Here is a 21,066-nt window from a genome sequence, read left to right as displayed (position 1 = left end):
TGCCGGTATAACTGGCTGTCCTGGTTGGGTGGTGAGTTGCTCACTCGGATGAGGAGTTCGTTATACTCTAGTTTCTCTTCAGATCGAATAAAGCTTTCACCTTTACTAAAGATTTCCATGGAGAGGAACATCCATGAGTTTTCACAAAATATTTTCCCCTTGCTGGGCTAAATCATGGAGAGGAGGCCTTTCGTTCTTACACATCAGGCTGGTTCTCGTTTCTTCTTTTGGGTGGGGCATCAGAGGGATTATGCTCAGTCCTCATTCCCTGTTCCCGATTGTTGGCCGGGTTCCTGAAGCGGATCCTGCTAAAGATTACTCTGTTGGTTCCAGAGGTCCTTTGGCCTCGGAGCTAAGGTTTTCCATTCCCAACATCTGGGGTACCAGGTTGGGGCGATTTTTATCTCCTCTATGGTATTCTTATTGGATGTATTTTTTGAGGCCTTGATGACGGTAACTCTCCTTTAAAGGGTCTAGACGTCTTTGGCTTCCTTTTTTCCCCTCTTGAGGCTGGTTTTGGGTTCTTCTTATTGGGAAGTTCTGGCATTTACAGCCTTTTTCTTCCTCCTACTTTTCTTGTCTGCTCCCATGTTTTGGGGGCTCTGGAGAATGCGTTTATCTCCGTTGTTTCCTGGAGCTGCCCTTATTTAAGATGTCTCAGTTGTATCTTTCCATCGCCAGGAATTGTGAGGCTCGTCCATCATTAATTCCTTGAGCTGTGGGGGTTTCTGTGTGATCAATCCTGAAGGGATTCTTTAAAGACTAATTTATCTTCTCAAGCTAGATTTAGTTTTGAGCTCTATCTTTGGTGTGTGATCCCTCGAGCCTTTAGGAGATTGGCTCTCTGTCTCTGGGATGCTTACTGAACGTCCAGTGTCCAAGGACCATTGGATGTGGCTGTGATTGCATCTCCTTGGGTACAGGTGCTTCGTATGAGGTATCCCTATGGTTCCTCAGGGGTTACTACCTTGTAGCTAGCTCTGGTTCTGGATGTCCAGTTTTCTGGACATGTCCTTGTCTTGGATATCTGACCATATCTCTTAGATTGGTCTTGGGCGATCAGTCCTTCCGGTTCTGAGACTTCCATTTGCCTTTTTCAGAGGGTTTCGTTTTGCTGTCTAGTAAGTGGATGATTGCAGTCGCAATCTGCAACTTTTTGCACCTTAAAGGTGTGCTCGATCGCTGTTTCTTACTGGGCCAGCTATTGCAGCCGGATGATCCTCTGCAATCGCTATTGCCTTTGCCGTCTGTCTGCTGCCACACACTCCATGCCGGTTGGCAGGTGAACGGTTATATTTGGCTTTCTTCTCCCATTAGGGAGATTAGGGCATACCTCAGTATCCACCTAGTGCTCAGGAAGGGCTGGATTCTGGTATTGTGCTGTCACTCTTATGTTGTTTCAGTGTAGTCTCTCTCTTGCCTGAGAGTGTCCCTTCTAGTGGGGTAAGGATCAGTGTCTGATCCTGGTACCAGAGCTTGTTCTCTGTTCTGTCATAGCTTTGTTGGTTTTCTCTACCCATTGGTACCATTCAATTTAGTTCCCCTCCTTTTTCCTTACTGAGGATCTGGGTGGTCCTGGGAATGTTTTATTTCCCTGCTTTCGGACATTGCTAGTCGTTTTGATGCGGAGTCCATTGCCTCGGAGAGGGAGTCAGAGGTCTGTCTGCTTGGTTGAGCCTGGACTGCGGATCTTTCTTAGATATTGTGATCCCTCCTTAACTGGGGGGCTTCTCTGTGTTTCCTTCCTTAGCAGGGAGCTTTATTTGCTGGTTTGGGATGCTCTCCTACTTTCTTGTTTTTCCAGGGAGGGAGTGGGTTTCTACACTCCTTCGGAATTTTTACTCTGTGGGAGTCCTGGTGCAGTTCCTAGCTTGGTTGGCAAGTGTTAATGGCTGGAGTCTGCTAGACTTCTGTTGCAGAGGGAAGCCTGTGGTTTCATCTAGAGCATGATAAGATTACGGTGCTATATTTAGGCAGTTCCCGGGTGTTTTTTATCCCTCGGTCGCTCTTTCATAGTGCAGTTGCACACTGGGTGAGGAATAGGGGTCTACCTTTTCTCTCTCTTGGGATCCAGGATTGGGATGTTACAAGGTTCCTTGAGCTTCCGTTCAGATAGGGGTAGGGGTTTTCTCCTCCTCCTCTTTGTTCGGTCGTTGGAGTTCGTCCTCTATGCGTTTTTTTGTCCTGTTGCAACCTTGTTTGCGCTTGGAGTTCGGCTAGGGTTCCTTTTACCCTAGCTTGTTGTTTTTTAGTTCTCTGTTGTTATTTTTCTTCTTTTTCTTCAGGTGGTATGTGTAGGTCCCTTTCCCTCGGGTCGGGGGTTAGTTTGAGTATGGGCCTGGAACCTGCGGAATTTGTCTCCTTGGAGGCTTTGTGCTCGGTGGAATCTACTGATTCAGAGCGGTCTCTATTTAGGGCCTTGCTGGTTTTAACTGATGGGCAGTTACCTGGTCTTTTCTGATTTTATCCTTCTATTTCTGGTGAAGCAGTTGTATTTTGTCAGGTGTTTGGGTAATTTCAGGCTGTGGTGCTCTCCGAATAGGCTGCCTGGTCTACCCACCCTTTTTTTGCATTTAGTGTCCTCTATAGCTTGGCTATTGTTTTCTCAAAAGTAATATGCAGCTGTGGACTCTCCCCATTTAAGAAGAAAAACTTAAATTATGCTTACCTGTTAATTTTCTTTTCTTCTGACGGGGAGAGACCACAGCTCCCCGCCCACGTTGTTATATGGGGCGGCTGTTTTATTTTTTATTCTTCTGGCACCTTTTTCACCCTGATATTTCTCCTACTGTTCCTTGTTCCCTTGGCAGAATGACTGGGGGATGAGGGAAGTGGGGGAGGTATTTAAGCCTTTGGCTGGGGTGTCTTTGCCTCCTCCTGGTGGCCAGGTTCTGAATTCCCAAAAGTAATGAATGCAGCTGTGGACTCTCACCGTCAGAAAGGAAAAAAAATATATTTACTATGTTTAAAGGGACATTTTATTAACCCCTTGAGGACTGATGGCGGTTCTCAACCGTCATGACTTAAAATGAGCAGTGGTAGCGATCAGAGATCGCTTCCGCCGAAATACCGCTGTTACTATCTGCCAGTCATGTGAGGCAAATAGTAACAGCCAATTATTATGTCTGTGACAGTGTTACAATGTCACTATTGATACATTTTAAAAATATATATTTTGAAACAGCAATATCCTACTATATACAATAATAGCCCTATTACTTGCCAAAAAGCATGTAAACACTGGGTGTTTTTAAACTCAGGAAACATTTTTAAATCTATTTAGCAGTTTTTTTCATTAGCTTTTGTAGATGAATAAAGATTTTTCAAGTAAAAGTAAAAAAACATGTTTTTTTTTTTTAATTTTTCACTATATTTTATTATTTTTTTAAAAGTAAATTATATGACATTATACAAATAATGGTATGTAAAGAAAACCCTTCTTGCCTTCTTGTCCTGAAAAAAAAAAACAATATATAATTTGTATGGGAACAGTAAATGAGAGAGAGGAAAATTACAGCTAAACAGAAACAGCACAAGTGTGTTAAAACAGCCCTGGTCCTTAAGAAAAGAGCACCATTTGGTGTTGTGTAGTTAATACAACAGTATCAGTTATACTAATGCTCATTATTTGGGTTAATGGTGTAGTGTCATGGTTAGAGTTAATACAAAATAACTATAGTACGTCACTATATAATATAGGGACCATTGTTATAGTGGTGAGGTCAGAGTTCCTTGACAGTCAATCACAGACTAGATGTACATTTTAAACAGTTATGTATAATTCTCTAAGAGTATTAAAGAAAAAAGTGAAGTCAGAGAGATGAGACATCTTGATAAATTTTGCTATCTGTTTAGAGTATTGTAGGGTTTGGCAAACTGAGGTATGTGTGTATGCAGAATGCCCTCCATCGTCTCTCGCAGAACTTGTAAGGCTAAGCTGACCATATTGCCGCTTTAAGAAGGAACACATATGAAAAATACATATGTCAGGGTTCTTATACAAAACATTTCTTTAAACAGCCCTGACATATGTATTTTTCATATGTGTCCCTTTTTAAAGTGGCAATATGGTCAGCCTATGTAAGGCAAATTTACAAATGCAAGTCTCATAAAAAGCTGGCAAAATAGGGTCAATATACATTGTATGTATGTTTGTATGTACGTGTATATATGTGTATCTGTGTATATATATATATATATATATATATATATATATATATGTGTGTATATATATATATATATATATATATATATGTATATATATATATATATATATATATATATATAGCCAGCAAGTACCTAATTTACTGCTCTTTGCAAGAAAACATCTAAAAATGACATTTTTGTATCTTTACCCCTACAGCAAGATTCAAACAACAGGTATAATGCTCTGAGTGTACAGCACCAAATGTTAAAGGTAAGAAGCTCACACTCATGTTATAATAATTATACACATATGACATAACACGGAAACTGGAGACATTTTTTTAAATTTCTTTACTTCAGAACATATCATTGAAACCTTTCTTCAGTTATTATACATTTTTGTGAAAATGGAGTTTGAATTATATGTACATTCTGTTTTGTCCACTGTTTTAAATAAAATGTGGGATTAAAATCCAGTCTACTAGGAGGAGTCAAAAACCCAAAGCAGAGCTTTTAATCGCACCCACTTTCCTATAATCCTTCAGTCAATTTTTGCTTTGAGTAAGGAGTTAGTTGAATTCTAAAGTGCTGATCTACACATTGTTTGACAGAGGTTCTCTAATCGATGTGAGACCCATATCCCTGTAGAAAATTTAAATGAGCTGAGGGGTTAGTTAGGAGGTGGGCCGAGATGTTCTCCCAGTTTGGAGATGCTACCAGCCTCCCAAGTGAAATGTGGGCATTACCACCCATCCCCTGGTTTACAGTGTGCTGCTCCACATCCTTAGCCCTGTGCTTGCACTGCCTCAGATGGGCACGTCTACTGGAAGCAGTTTTCTGCAGCTGAGGTCATCATGGAGGATGAAAGTGATCACATATGAGTACTCTGCACCTTCATAGCCCACAAGTTATTAGTACGACCTTGTGCACATGTTTCACATAGCCTGGGGACATATTCACATACACCAAATAACATATATTACAGTTATGTGGGCACTTTTATTAAAATTAAAAAAATAATAATTAAGGTACTGTCTCTAAATTTACTGATGTTGGCTTTAGCATACACCAGAGCTTTGGTCCTTTACTACAGCAGTTTCCTATGTGATCTGAAGAGTTTTCAGCTTAGTTGGTGAAAAATATTTAATTTTTTACTCCAAATCTTCATCTAGGGAGCTGAAGGGTTAACTTTTAACGCAAAAAATAGTACACCTTTCCCTTTCTCATCGAGTGGCAGCTATCTTATCTGCACTCAGAGCTGTCTCTTGGACAGTTAAGAGTTGAAAGCCTTTTCTTGAAGAGCTTGGCTAAATTTATTTAATTTAACCCCTTATTATCTGAAATTATCATTTTTTTAATTTAAAGTGTTTTTTTAAAGCACCGCTAAACGTAGCAGAATAGCATACATATATAATAAAATAACAATGCAAACACACTTAGTATGAATTTCACATGCGTAGTAGATTTTTTTTCTGACAAATGTCAAAGGTAGTTACATTTTCCTTCCCACTGCAGCATGTGACAGCCATCAGCCAATGACAAAATGCATATACGTATATTCTGGGAATTCCTAAACATGCACAGTAGGAGATGGATCTTCAGAAAGTGTGCATATAAGTAGATTGTGCCCATTTAGATAATGTAAGGGAATTGGAAAGTTAATTAAAATTGTGTGCTCTATCTGAATCATGAAAGTTAAATTTTGACTTTATTGTCCCTTTAATGCAACATTATCAGACTTTTATGAAACCCTTCTAGTGTCTTCAGTTATACATTATGCCATTATTTCTGTGTTCCCTTAAGGGGGTTAACCCTTTGTGTGCCTCATACTGTAAACGGTGCTTTTATTTATCTTTAGATACCTGCAAACCCACTAGAAGGGCAATCCACAGATAATTTAACCCCTTCCCAACTATATTTGCTTTGTAAGGCTGTTTCCGTGTGCTCCCCCTGCTCAGTTATGCAGTTTCTCCAACATTGGTGTGTCTGGTCCACGGCGTCATCCTTGTGGGAAATATCTCTTCCCCAACAGGAAATGGCAAAGAGTCCCAGCAAAGCTGGCCATATAGTCCCTCCTAGGCTCCGCCCACCCCAGTCATTCTCTTTGCCGTTGCACAGGCAACATCTCCACGGAGATGGTTAAGAGTTTTTTGGTGTTTAAATGTAGTTTTTTAGTCTTCTATCAAGTGTTTGTTATTTTAAAATAGTGCTGGTATGTACTATTTACTCTGAAACAGAAAAGGATGAAGATTTCTGTTTGTGAGAGGAAGATGATTTTAGCAGACAGTAACTAAAGTCGATTGCTGTTTCCACATAGGACTGTTGAGATGAAGTAACTTCAGTTGGGGGAAACAGTTAGCAGACTTTTCTGCTTAAGGTATGACTAGCCATATTTCTAACAAGACCATGTAATGCTGGAAGGCTGTCATTTCCCCTCATGGGGACCGGTAAGCCATTTTCTTAGTCAAGCAAACAGAATAAAGGGCTTAATATGGGCTATAAAACTGGTAGACACTTTTATGGGCTAAATCGATTGCTTTATTTGGACATTTTTATACATTTTTATGCTGATAATTCACATTTATAAACTTGGGGAACGTTTTTTAACGGCAGGCACTATGTTAGACACCTTTTCCAGTCAGGGAGGGCCTTCCCAGTTGTAGGCAGAGCCTCATTTTCGCGCCATTACTGCGCAGTTGTTTTTGAGAGCAAGACATGCAGATGCATGTGTGAGGATCTGAAAGTAGCTGGAAAAGTTTCTAGAAGGCGTCATTTGGTATCGTATTCCCCTCTTGGCTTGGTTAGGTCGCAGCAAAGGCTATAGCTGGGACTGTATAGGGGTTAAATTTGTAAACGGCTCCGGGTTCCGTTATTTTAAGGGTTAAAGCTCTGAAAATTGGTGTGCAATACTCTTAATGCTTTAAGACACTGTGGTGAAATTTTGGTAATTTTTGAACAATTCCTTCATACTTTTTCACATATTCAGTAATAAAGTGTTTCTGTTTAAAATTTAAAGAGACAGTAACGGTTTTGTTTTAAAACGTTTTTTGTGCTTTATTGACTAGTTTAAGCCTGTTTAACATGTCTATGCCTTCGGATAAGCTATGTTCTATATGTATGAAAGCCAATGTGTCTCCCCATTTAAATTTGTGTGATAATTGTGCCATAGCGTCCAAACAAAGTAAGGACAGTACTGCCACAGATAATGAAATTGCCCAAGATGATTCCTCAGATGAGGGGAGTAAACATGATACTACATCATCTCCTACTGTGTCTACACCAGTTTTGCCCACGCAGGAGGCCCCTAGTACATCTAGCGCGCCAATGCTTATTACCATGCAACAATTGACGGCTGTAATGGATAACTCCATAGCAAATATTTTATCCAAAATGCCTACATATCAGAGAAAGCGCGATTGCTCTGTTTTAAACACTGAAGAGCAGGAAGGCGCTGATGATAATTGTTCTGTCATACCCTCACACCAATCTGAAGTGGCCATGAGGGAGGTTTTGTCAGATGGGGAAATTTCAGATTCAGGAAAAATTTCTCAACAAGCTGAACCTGATGTTGTGACATTTAAATTTAAATTAGAACATCTCCGCGCACTGCTTAAGGAGGTGTTATCTACTCTGGATGATTGTGACAACTTGGTCATTCCAGAGAAATTATGCAAGATGGACAAGTTCCTAGAGGTTCCGGTGCACCCCAACGCTTTTCCTATACCCAAGCGGGTGGCGGACATAGTGAATAAGGAGTGGGAAAAGCCCGGCATATCTTTTGTTCCCCCCCCTATATTTAAGAAATTATTTCCTATGGTCGACCCCAGAAAGGACTTATGGCAGACAGTCCCTAAGGTCGAGGGGGCAGTTTCTACTCTAAACAAGCGCACTACTATTCCTATCGAGGATAGTTGTGCTTTCAAAGATCCTATGGATAAAAAATTGGAGGGTTTGCTTAAAAAGATTTTTGTACAGCAAGGTTACCTTCTACAACCCATTTCGTGCATTGTTCCTGTCACTACAGCAGCGTGGTTCTGGTTCGAAGAACTAGAAAAGTCGCTCAGTAGAGAGACTCCATATGAGGAGGTTATGGACAGAGTTCACGCACTTAAGTTGGCTAACTCTTTTATTTTAGATGCCGCTTTGCAATTAGCTAGTTTAGCGGCGAAAAATTCAGGGTTTGCAATTGTGGCGCGCAGAGCGCTTTGGCTAAAGTCTTGGTCAGCGGATGTGTCATCCAAGACAAAATTGCTTAACATCCCTTTCAAAGGTAAAACTCTATTTGGACCAGAATTGAAAGAGATTATCTCAGACATCACTGGGGGAAAGGGCCACACCCTTCCACAAGATAGGCCTTTCAAGGCCAAGAATAAGTCTAATTTTCGTTCCTTTTGCAATTTCAGGAACGGACCGGCCTCTAATTCTGCATCCTCTAAGCAAGAGGGTAATGCCTCACAACCCAAACCAGCCTGGAAACCGATGCAAGGCTGGAACAAGGGTAAGCAGGCCAAGAAGCCTGCTGCTGCTAACAAAACAGCATGAAGGAGTAGCCAAAACTTCTAAGCACTTGTCAAGTTCTTCATTCTGTTCCACGTCCTTCCATAGCGCAGTGCATGGAAGTAGTAGGGTTGATGGTTGCAGCAATGGACATAGTTCCTTTTGCACGAATTCATCTAAGACCATTACAACTGTGCATGCTCAAACAGTGGAATGGGGACTATACAGACTTGTCTCCAATGATTCAAGTAGATCAGAAGACCAGAGATTCACTCCGTTGGTGGCTGACCCTGGACCATCTATCCCAGGGAATGAGCTTCCGCAGACCAGAGTGGGTCATTGTCACGACTGACGCCAGTCCAGTGGGCTGGGGCGCGGTCTGGGAATCCCTGAAAGCTCAGGGACTATGGTCTCGGGAAGAGTCTCTTCTCCCGATAAACATTCTGGAACCAAGAGCGATCTTCAATGCTCTCAGAGCTTGGCCTCAGCTAGCAAAGGCCAGATTCATAAGATTCCAATCAGACAACATGACGACCGTTGCGTATATCAATCATCAGGGGGGAACAAGGAGTTCCCTGGCGATGAAAGAAGTGACCAAAATAATTGAATGGGCGGAGGATCACTCCTGCCACCTATCTGCGATCCACATCCCAGGTGTGGAAAACTGGGAAGCGGATTATCTGAGTCGTCAGACATTCCATCCGGGGGAGTGGGAACTCCACCCGGAGATCTTTGCCCAACTAACTCAATTATGGGGCATTCCAGACATGGATCTGATGGCGTCTCGTCAGAACTTCAAGGTTCCTTGCTACGGGTCCAGATCCAGGGATCCCAAGGCGACTCTAGTAGATGCACTAGTAGCACCTTGGACCTTCAACCTAGCTTATGTATTTCCACCGTTTCCTCTCATTCCCAGGCTGGTAGCCAGGATCAAACAGGAGAGGGCCTCGGTGATCTTGATAGCTCCTGCGTGGCCACGCAGGACTTGGTATGCAGACCTGGTGAATATGTCATCGGTTCCACCATGGAAGCTACCTTTGAGACAGGACCTTCTTGTTCAGGGTCCATTCGAACATCCAAATCTGGTCTCCCTCCAGCTGACGGCTTGGAGATTGAACGCTTGATTCTATCAAAGCGTGGGTTTTCAGATTCTGTGATAGATACTCTGGTTCAGGCCAGAAAACCGGTAACTAGAAAGATTTACCATAAAATATGGAAAAGATATATCTGTTGGTGTGAATCCAAAGGATTCCCATGGAATAAGATAAAAATTCCTAAGATTCTCTCCTTTCTACAAGAAGGTTTGGAGAAAGGATTATCTGCAAGTTCTCTAAAGGGACAGATCTCTGCTTTATCTGTCTTACTACACAAAAGACTGGCAGCTGTGCCAGATGTTCAAGCATTTGTTCAGGCTCTGGTTAGGATCAAGCCTGTTTACAGACTTTTGACTCCTCCCTGGAGTCTAAATCTAGTTCTTTCAGTTCTTCAAGGGGTTCCGTTTGAACCTTTACATTCCATAGATATTAAGTTACTATCTTGGAAAGTTTTGTTTTTGGTTGCTATTTCTTCTGCTAGAAGAGTTTCAGAGTTATCTGCTCTGCAGTGTTCTCCGCCCTATCTGGTGTTCCATGCAGATAAGGTGGTTTTGCGTACTAAGCCTGGTTTTCTTCCAAAGATTGTTTCTAAAAAGAATATTAACCAGGAGATAGTTGTACCTTCTTTATGTCCGAATCTAGTTTCAAAGAAGGAACGTTTGTTACACAATTTGGACGTAGTCCGTGCTCTAAAATTCTATTTAGAGGCTACAAAAGATTTCAGACAAACATCTTCTTTGTTTGTTGTCTATTCTGGTAAAAGGAGAGGTCAAAAAGCGACTTCTACCTCTCTTTCCTTTTGGCTTAAAAGCATCATCCGATTGGCTTATGAGACTGCCGGACGGCAGCCTCCTGAAAGAATCACAGCTCACTCCACTAGGGCTGTGGCTTCCACATGGGCCTTCAAGAACGAGGCTTCTGTTGACCAGATATGTAAGGCAGCGACTTGGTCTTCACTGCACACTTTTGCCAAATTTTACAAATTTGATACTTTTGCTTCTTCGGAGGCTATTTTTGGGAGAAAGGTTTTGCAAGCCGTGGTGCCTTCCGTTTAGGTAACCTGATTTGCTCCCTCCCTTCATCCGTGTCCTAAAGCTTTGGTATTGGTTCCCACAAGTAAGGATGACGCCGTGGACCGGACACACCAATGTTGGAGAAAACAGAATTTATGCTTACCTGATAAATTACTTTCTCCAACGGTGTGTCCGGTCCACGGCCCGCCCTGGTTTTTTAATCAGGTCTGATGAATTATTTTCTCTAACTACAGTCACCACGGTACCATATGGTTTCTCCTATATTTTTCCTCCTGTCCGTCGGTCGAATGACTGGGGTGGGCGGAGCCTAGGAGGGACTATATGGCCAGCTTTGCTGGGACTCTTTGCCATTTCCTGTTGGGGAAGAGATATTTCCCACAAGTAAGGATGACGCCGTGGACCGGACACACCGTTGGAGAAAGTAATTTATCAGGTAAGCATAAATTCTGTTTTTGTGCACTGAATCTCATTCTAGACCGGGTTATGCAGCGCTGTCCCTATAGCAGAGTGGTCAGGGATTCACAACCCATCATGCCTCCACCAGTTAAGAGCAGATGCTTGGAAGGGGCATACATAAAACCTCCACAGGGCTCAACAAATTTGGTCAAAATCTAGGAGCTAACCCATACATTTAGGAGGAGAAACTTTTGGACACACACACACATATATATATATATATATATAAATATAGATAGATAGACCTTTCTAATGTCCCATGAGTTCCTTTTAAAAGCTGCCTTGGCATTTGTAACAACCTGGACACTATGTGAGTAACCACTCTGGTCCCAGTAGAGGAATAGAATCAAGGGGTCTATTCTAATCTGTTCATTATCTCAAAAATAAGAAGTGATATTTTGCAGCTGAAAACAATAAACACATTTCTGAAAGTTCTGAGATGGAGATAATGTGCACTGTACTTTAGTGCAGGAGGGCAAATTTATGTGTATCATAGACTTAAAAGATCCTTATTTGCATTTCTCTATATACATGTGACCATGTCAAGTTTCTCAGATTTGCCTTCTTAAACAGGCATTATCATTTTTTGGCATTTCTCTTTGGTCTGGAAATGGCACCCATAATCTTCTTAAAGGTTCTTGGAGCACTATTGTCTGTGGTTAGAGCTGAGAGGATTTTGGTAGCTCCGTATGACATTCCCGTACAGGCGCCCTCTCGCCAAATGGCAAAGGAACATATAAGCAAAGTCCTTCAGTTTCATCATATTTATGGTCGGAGAATCAAACTTTCCTAAAGATCTTTAATTCCTTATACTATGGTTTCTTTATTGGGTTTCATAATAGATTCAGTGTCAATGAAACTATATTTAATGGATCAGACTCGAGTTGCAGAAGGCGTGTGCTCTTCTCCAACTTCTTTCTTCAGTCCTTCAATACAAGGAAGTCATAGGTCTCATTGCACCATTTGTCCAATTCCACCTACATCCTCTACAGCTCAGAATGTTACAGCAGTGGAATGGAGATTACAAAGATGTGTATCAGAATATCTACCTAGACTTAAAGACAAGGCAATCCTGACATGGCAGCACTAATCTCTTATTCAGGGAGGTTCCTTTTCCCAGCCAATATGAGTGGTGATTGCCACATACACCAGATTGTCTGTGTATTCTGTTCTCCTCAGGAGAGGAGATTACCTATCAACATCTTGGAACAAAGGGCTCTCCAGAGCTGGTCCATCTTAAGACAAATCCTTTCTGAGGTTTAAATCATACAGTATTACTGCTGTGACTTACATCAATCACCAAGATGGAACTTAAAGTTCTTTAGCAATGAAAGAGGTATCCTCATTCTAACTTGGGCAGAACTCCATCACTGAATGATTTCAGCTATCTAGATTCTGGGTGTAGACAACTGGGAAGCAGACTTTATCTCTCAGTCCATTCATTTCAGCAAATGGTCACTGAAGCAAGAGGTATTCAACCAGATTGTGATCCGTTAGGACTAGCCAGAAATAGATCTCATGGTCTCTTGCTTGAATCATGAGATGCCATAATAGTGAGAGATCTCAGGATCTGCAGGCAACCATGCTTTAGTGATTTTTTTCTTTGTCCAATCTAATTTACATCTTCCCTCCTTTTGTGTTGTTATCCAGGGTGATAGCCAGGATCAAACAGGAACAAGTATTTATAATTTTGGTTGCTCTTGCAGGACAGGTATGCAGATCTAGCCCAAATTTCTTCCAGCCTGCCTTGGCATATTCCTCTCAAGAAGGACCTTTTTATTCATAAATGGAAAGAGTCCACAACTGCATTCATTACTTTTGGGAATTCAGAACCTGGCCACCAGGAGGAGGCAAAGACACCCCAGCCAAAGGCTTAAATACCTCCCCCACTTCCCCCATCCCCCAGTCATTCTTTGCCTTTCATCCCAGGAGGTTGGCAGAGAAGTGTCAGAAGGTTTCGATAGTCTCTTATGGAGGGTAGTACTCTTTGGCATGGGACTGGAGTTTTAAGGAGTCCTGTCAGTCTCTCAATGAGAGCATGGAGAAAAGTTAGAGTCCGGAGATGCAGAGAGAGTCTTTCTGTGAAACCATCCCGACTCATATTAACAGCTCCACAAACAATCAGCGTTGACGAGTTTTGCTGCCTGCTTCTCTCAAATCCATGGCAGAAGCGATGCTACTATCTGTCACACTTGAAGGGCCGTGTTCCTGTCCCACGGCGAAGATTCCAGTAAGATCGTTTCAATTTACTTTCGTCATGAATGTATTGTATTTACAACTGTTTATTCGAGAGGCTACCACCTCGTGGGATTAACTTTAGCACAGGGCCTCAGTGAGGCTCCTTTTGTAACTTGGAATCAAGGGTTAATATCTCCTGAGGGGGGTTATTAAACAGTTTTTTTTTAATTATGTTTACTTCGGCTCATGGTTATTTTGGAACCTTTGTCTAGTGACGCAGCCTTTACGGCCGGGCGCGCTTTTTCATGGACTGCACGGTTTACCTTGTGACCGGGCGTGGTCACGTTTTGGCTCTCCATTTCCGCATTCCTGTCCGTGTGGTGACAGAGAAATTCTGGTCCGCTGGTGTCTGGTTCATAGGAGGTGGTGAGTGCCCCAGCCATTGGGGGTGTAAGGTGCCGTTTAGATTTTTCTTATTGGTCCATTTTATTATCAATATCCCAGTTATGGATGATTCTGATTTTTTTGGAGACGGATGTCTCTGACTCCGATTTTACTTCTTGCAAAGAATATGTATTGGCCTGGGTGATACATGCCCATCAGTTATGTTCTGAATGCCGTTTTAGAGTTCTCCGTTCCTCGGGATCGGGGAATCAGGGGCCCGCTGAGCCATCCGCCTCTGGGGATTCTTTTTCCCATGAGGCGAGTTCCCTACCACCAACTACGTATACAGGTAACCCAAACGCTGCTTATCCTTCTATGGAGAGTGTAGAAAAGAAAAACACAGAGGCGCCCAATGGCCTAATACCAAACACACAAGATGGATTCAAAATGGGCAAGAAATATACTCACAAATGAACTGCACCCTAGGGTGCAAAAAAGCAGACTGGATTCTCACAGTTGCCCAGCAAACTGAATAAGTGCAGCCAGACATCCAAGGACGAAACCTCGCCTGTGGTGTCCAAGATGTTCCTATATAGAGAGATACAGAGCCAAGATAGCCCAGCACAGCTTGATACAGGATGTGTGTATATAAAGGAAATAGGCACACTTACATATTTCTAAGCACCTCCAGGTGCAATAAAAACAGGCTGGAGCTTCTCAGCCGCCCTTATTCAGTTTGCTGGGCAACTGTGAGGTTCCAGTCTGCTTTTTTGCACCCTAGGGTGCAGTTAGTTTGTGAGTATATTTCTTGCATATTTGAATCCATCTTGTGTGTTTGGTATTAGGCCATTGGGCGCCTCTGTGTTCTTCTTTTCTAGACTAATCGTTTCATCTGGATCCTGACCCTCCTTTGACAGAGAGCTGACCATTACTTTGTTTTGGAGTTACCTCAACTTTTTGGACATTATTTGTTGTATGGATTATCATTTGTCAGTTTAAGGAATATTTTATTTTTATTTTTTCAGATTCTTTACATTTCTGATTATATGATGTTATTATTTTATTATTTAAGAACCACCCCCTGGAGGATTGGTGTGCTGTCACACACTATATCTATAATCTTCTATGGAGAGTGGCCTGTTCCCACCGGAACGACACAGTTCCGCATGGCCATATCTTTGGCGCTGACGCATCTGCACCTCCCAGGAGTGTGTTTTTACGATATTGTCTGTGTTCCGTTTACTGGGGCTCGTCAGGCGTGGAATCACCTGGTCCAGTTCAGACCTCCGGGGGAGCGACTGTCCCTTAGGCTTCAGGGGGTCAACCTTTGCGGACAGTGTCTTCATTTGTCCCACCGGAGGTATGTTGCGCTTTTCGTTATAGACTAGTGCGCCTTCATGTTCTACTGAGGCACGTTTTGGCATTGCTGGAGGATACCGCTCTTAATGAGTCTGGGAATTCTCAGTCTTCCTCTTTGAATGGCTTGCATAATTAGACATAAGGGGATGAGGTCATCTTCTTATAGTCTTTGTTATTGAGTATCATTTCCAGTTCTGAGCTTAGAAGACTCGGATCCCTGTTGGGCTGGTCCTGCGGGTGTGTCCGTTTTTCCTGGGCGATAACCTATGGGTTCCCTTGTCTTTTATTTTAATCTGCTGTGGATGGATTTTATTTGGTTAAAGCTCATGTTGTTGCAATATTTCCTTCAGGAACTTTCTTCTCTGGAATTGATACTCGCGATTTTGTGGTCGCACTGTTTACTTCTACAAAAGTTTGTGCAAGAGTGAGGACGTTCTAGTCCTATGTTTGTCTGTCTGTTGTGCTGAGGCCCTTGGTTTCAGGCTGGTCCTAACCGGGTACAAATCCTTCTATCTTTGAGGCCTAGCTCAGACACGTGGCACCTTTTTATACCTGGCTGGTCCGGTGAGGGCGCCGAGTGCTCTCATTATGATTTGTGTTGTTTTCCTTGGTTTTTATTTTACAAGTTTCAGCTAGCATTCTGAGAGGACTTGATGGTCTGTGGTTTGCCTAGGGGCATAGGGAATTGAGTTCAGTCCTCATTAACCTTTCAAATCTAGTCGGCCGGGACTCTGTTGAGATCCGCTGTGACATACTCAGTTGTTTTCCGTTCTTTGCAGGAACTAGAGTGTTTGGAGGATTTAGGTCCTTCATGCAGCCGGTTTTTGGCGGCCTTGCCTTTTCAAGGTCTCTTTCGGAGTCTCCTTTTAGGACTTTCTGGACTTTATCCGTTTTTCTTTGGCGGCTTTGACCATTTAATTTAGGAAGTGAGGGCCGTGTGGCTTTTTCTACTTCCAGGAGTTAGTCGTCTCCATATCAGAGACGATAGGCTGTGTTGTCTCCTTTTCCAAAGGTTTCTCCCAGGATTCGGGATGCTCTGCATTCTTTTTCCTTTTTTGAGACTAGTCTTTTTTCGACTCTCTCTTCGGGTGCCTCTGTTCGCGTTATAATTTCCCTTAGTCTTGGACTTCGTGTGCGTTGTCCTTGGGGCATTTGTGCTCTAGAGTAATTGCGTGACTTTGTCGCGGCCTAGCACCTTGTTGGGGGGGTGTTGTCCTCCTGCTAAGGGTGTTCTCTTCCCTTTGGGGCTGGGAATTACGAGTGAGTTCTGTACCCGTTCTTCGGGTTAGCCAGGTTATCATACCTGATGAGTTCTGATTCTTCAGACGGGGTATCTTGTTCCCTGGGGGTGTTCGTTCGTTGTAAGACAATTCTGGGTCCCGGGTTCTTGTCTTGGATCCTTCTTGGATGTCTGGAGACTTATGATCCTGCAGACTGGTTCGGGATGACCCAGTTTTTCAGGGAGGCTATGTTATGACATAGGGGCTAGCTCATTGGGCTTGCAAGTAGGAAGGCCAGGGTTCAAGTCCACCTTCAGGTACTGGTTATATCTTTATGGCCTGACTTGTCCTTCAGTCGGAGTGTGCTCCTTTTCAACAACTGGCTGTGGCACATCACACAAGCAAGCAACAGTGGTAAGCACAGAACCATGGGTTCAGATCCCTGCTCAGCCCTGTCAAGCAGAATGCGTCCCAGACCTTTAATGGGTAGTTTTTTTCTCTGTTGGATCAACAGTGGTGTTTTGGATGATTTTCATTCGGTCCTTGTTTTGATCAGACTCTGGCTTTCATGTCTTGTGGACATGTGCGCTGTTCTTTATCTATGACCTTCCCTTTGTGGGGTAGTTTGCCTTTCCTAAGAGCTGGGGTTTCCTCTCTCTGGAGGGTTGTTGTCCTGCCCTGTGTGTAGGAGATTGGATCAAGTGGCTTTATTCTGTAAGTGGCAGCAGTCTGCTGCTCTGCTGGGTTACTCCTTTCCAACTGGTGGAAATTGAAATGTCCATGTAGAGACTGTCAAAGAGAGTTGTGACAGGTCTTCCTAAGGATCTATTGCACTTTTATCTGTACCAGGTCTTAGGGGGTTCTCCTTGGGAGTACCTTATTTTGGAGGAGTGGATTGGGTCGGTACCCGAGCTCTGTTGGGGTGGGTGAGTCCCCCCATTCTTTCCATTCCCTGGGGGGCTTGTGGTTGGGGTCTTTATGTTCCCCCTGTCTATCAAACATGCCTGTCGCTTGGGCTGGTCCAGTTTTTGGAGCATGATCTGAGATCTGTTGCTCTGCTTCTTGTCCTCGGGTCATCGAGATACGGTAAGCCTCTCTGAGGTTTCTGCTTTTTTTCCATGTTTCAGATCTGTGGGAAGGACTGGCGGCTCTTGGTTAGCCTCCAGTGTTGTCCACTGGTTAGTGGATGTTTAGCTGACTGAAGGTTAGTGGTTTGGAACCTATCTTTAGCTGCCCTTTACTTGCCCTGCATGTATTCAGATTTCAGAGTCATCTTGGGATGACTGCAGTGTTTTGTCTTCAGGTGTTGTACGTCAGATTTTCACCTATCTGAGCTTGCTGCACGATGTTTCGGTTTCTGAATATTTGGATATTCTGAGCTACCTTTTTGTGACTTTGGGGACCTCTGTCTTCAGTTGTCTTCTAGAGTGCGGTTGCACTGCATTTAGGGGAAGATTGTCTTCTCTGTTTCAGAATCCCGGTCTTAGCCTGTGGTTTCTGTATCTCTGGGGTCTGGGCATTGCCTCCCCTTGTTTCTACGAGACTGGTTGGGTCTCTGTTAGCCTGACCCGATTTCTCGGGTTTTTGCTTTGTGTTTTTATTTAGGACTCGTTGTGCCCTTTTTACGTTTTTTTTTCTGGAGTTCTTCATGGCATCCGTGTCTTTGCTCCTTTGTGGAAGAATACGGTAGTTTGTTCCCTTTCTCTAGTAAGGGGTGTGTTGTTTGGAGACTGACTGCTGGGCGACGGTGTCTCCTGGAGGCTGTTGGCTCAGTGGAGTCTAGTTCCTGCGGTTTCTAGTTAGGCTTGTGGACTATCTGCGGGTCAGTGTCCTTGGGCCTTTTCCTTTTTTTCCCCCCCAAAACCTTTTTGTGTGTGCACGCACATGTATTTACGTGCATTTGTTTTTCTGACTGTGTGTATTTAAGCCTTTAGCTGGGGTGTCTTTGCCTCCTCCTGGTGGCCAGGTTCTGAATTCCCAAAAGTAATCAATGCAGCTGTGGACTCTTTCCATCTGAAGAAAATAAAATTATCAGGTAAGCATAATTTAAAGTTTTTTCTTAAGGTCAATTCTTTCATCCAGACCTCAAATCTCTAAAATTGATGTTGTAGCAACTGACCACTTTATCTTGTCTCAGTCAGTTTTCTCTGATCAAGTGGTTCAAGCACAGAATGAATCAGATGAATTTATCACAAGGTGTTGATAACTTTTCTCACCTTGTGTGAGTCCTGATATCGTGTTTGGAATTCTTTTTGAATTACTAGCACATTAAATTCTTACCGGACAGCTTGAAAAAGGGTTTATCAGCTAGTTCTCTTTGAAGTCACATATCTGTTTGTTGCTTTTGTATCACAAAAAGATCTTTAAGCTACCTGACATTTAAGCTTTGTTCAGGTGTTGATTAGGATCAGACCAGTTATTAGACCAGCTGCTCCTCTTAGGAACTGTAACCTGGATTTACTCCTACTTCTGAATGGTCTTGATATCCAATTGTTGTCTTGGCAGGTTCTCTTTCACTTGGCCGTTTCCTCAGCCAGAGGAGTGTTTGAACTTTTTACTCTATCCAGTGATTCTTCTTACCTGATTTTTCATCAGGACAAGTTGGTTTTGATAATACATTATTATTTCCTGTCTAAGGTTGTATATTTAGATAACATTAATCAGGAAATTGTGGTTCGTTCTCTCTGTCCAGCTTTTAAGAATTCTAAAGAGTGACCTTTTTGCAACTTAGATGTTTTTCGGAGCATTTACATTTACATAATTTTTCATATTTCTGGTCTCTGCAATGGACAGAAAGCTAAAGCAATTATTTTAGCCTCTATGATTAAGGGTTTAATTCATAAGACCTATTTGGTTGTGGGGAAGACTCACCCATAGTGCATAGGGCTTTCATTAATGAGTTTTCTTTTGAGCAAATTTAAAAATCTACTTGGTCCTCCTTACATACTTCTACTAAGTTCTACTATTTCAACATGTTTGTCTCTTGTATGGTTGCTTTTAGAAGGAGAGTTATGCAAGCCATTGTGCCTGTTCAGTAACATACCTGCTTTACCCGTTATCCCTCTCTATTTCATGGGAGCCTTGTGGATGTCCCAGCTTGGGTATAGGATCCCACATTTGATGACTCATGGATTCTAACCTTATTATTAAAGAAAAACAAATTTATGCTTACCTGATAAATTAATTTATTTCATGATGGTGAACGTCCATGAGACCTTCCCTTACTTTTTGCACAGTTTATGGCAGTACCGGTTTCCACTTCACTGGCCCTGCTTTATCTTTCCTGTTTTTCTATTTTATTCCTTCCTCTTGGCCATATTTATGACTGAGGGATTACAATATCTGCTATGTTGGTTGTTTTTGCCTCATCTTAGTGTGCACTAGAGCCCATATTATTCTATCAGGTAATCATGTTGTTTTTTTATTTGAATCTCAAATTAAATATATAGTAGAATATATGAGTCTACACATCAGTAGTGCATTTTAACTTTATTAGCAAATTAAATTAAAAATAAATACATTAACAAATGGAAACTTTTTTTCTATGGCCTGTGCAGCACATGGGCTTGGCAATTGTACAGTCTACATGTATATTACCCAGTTTCAGTTTAGTTTGCTTCAGTCTTTGCAGGTAAAACAAACACAATATATATGCATATATAGCATGAGATGAAAACTATATAAATAATTATGCATTTAAACATTGTTTAAATAGCAAAATTACTAATCATTTCTTGACTTTTTTTTTTAGAGTCAACATGACGAGCTTCGAAAACAGCACAGCAATCTACTTGTAGAACATCAAAAACTAGGAGAAGACTTTTCAAAGACGTCAAATGATCACAAAGAGAAGTATGTGCATCTGCAACAAGAAAAAGAACAGGAGTTTTCAAAACTTAAAGGTACTTTTAAATAAGTGTATACAAGCTAATGATATATTGAACATAAGCTCATTATTGGTAAAATCCATTATATAATTAATAAGGAAAAAGCAGAAAGGAGATTGCAGTCTCATAATTAATAAGGAAAAAGCAGAAAAGACATTGCAGTCTCAAGTGACAACCCTGAAATAATGCGAGAGTTCAACTTAAAGTAAAAACTCTTCAGGAGTAGGAATGCAGAGAAATATATCCAGGTAACAGGGCAGAAAGGCAGAAATACAGCAAACAGTTCCCAACACACTGCAGCAATAAATCCAGAGACAGAGGTAGGGAAATAGTATCAAGGAAGAATGCAGACTCAAAAGAGAATACACTGAGTGATTACTGAATCTTAAATACACCGCTCCAACAGGTGCAGCACAGAGGCTAAAAGAATTAAAGTTACAATATTCCCACAACTCTTAAAGGAAAAGTGTTGCAATATTTTATTCAGAGAGAGGGGTCCTCACTCAGACCGATTTGAGGCGCAGTTTCCCCTCAGAGAGATACTTTGATAGAGGGAAGCTTTTGGTGTATGGGATAGTGGCACAATAACACCCAGTGTGAGTTAGTCACAGGGCTGCCACAGGTGTCGAGGGGATCGGACCTTAGCCTCCTCCTGTTGGATAATTGTTATACTCAAATAGGACAAAAAGATGAAGGTAGCACTCTTAGCAACAGGAAAACACCTTTAATAGGAGCAACGTTTCGAGGCTACTTGCCTCTTTCTCAAGCTTACACATACTGAAAAGTGAACAAGACTTTATTCACATGGCAA

The 21,066-nt window shown here is 42.2% G+C and overlaps 1 protein-coding gene and 1 non-coding gene across 3 annotated transcripts in view; both read left to right on the top strand.

The window, feature by feature from the left end:
• GOLIM4 (golgi integral membrane protein 4) overlaps nucleotides 1-21,066 on the top strand; it is a 353,609-nt gene that overhangs the window by 207,588 nt on the left and 124,955 nt on the right. For both annotated transcript variants that reach the window (XM_053710118.1, XM_053710117.1), the window contains exons 4-5: nucleotides 4,364-4,417; nucleotides 20,120-20,270. In XM_053710118.1, the coding sequence (XP_053566093.1) occupies nucleotides 4,364-4,417; nucleotides 20,120-20,270 (205 nt within the window). The remainder of the gene's footprint in view (nucleotides 1-4,363; nucleotides 4,418-20,119; nucleotides 20,271-21,066) is intronic.
• On the top strand, nucleotides 63-178 carry LOC128658563 (U5 spliceosomal RNA). The gene has a single exon (XR_008402241.1). It is a non-coding gene; the product is annotated as a U5 spliceosomal RNA (small nuclear RNA).

This window comes from Bombina bombina, chromosome 4, assembly GCF_027579735.1.
Source record: "Bombina bombina isolate aBomBom1 chromosome 4, aBomBom1.pri, whole genome shotgun sequence".
Lineage (NCBI taxonomy): Eukaryota > Metazoa > Chordata > Amphibia > Anura > Bombinatoridae > Bombina > Bombina bombina.
The sequence above is the reverse complement of the archived record's forward strand: the minus strand, read 5'-3'. Positions and strand labels throughout refer to the sequence as shown.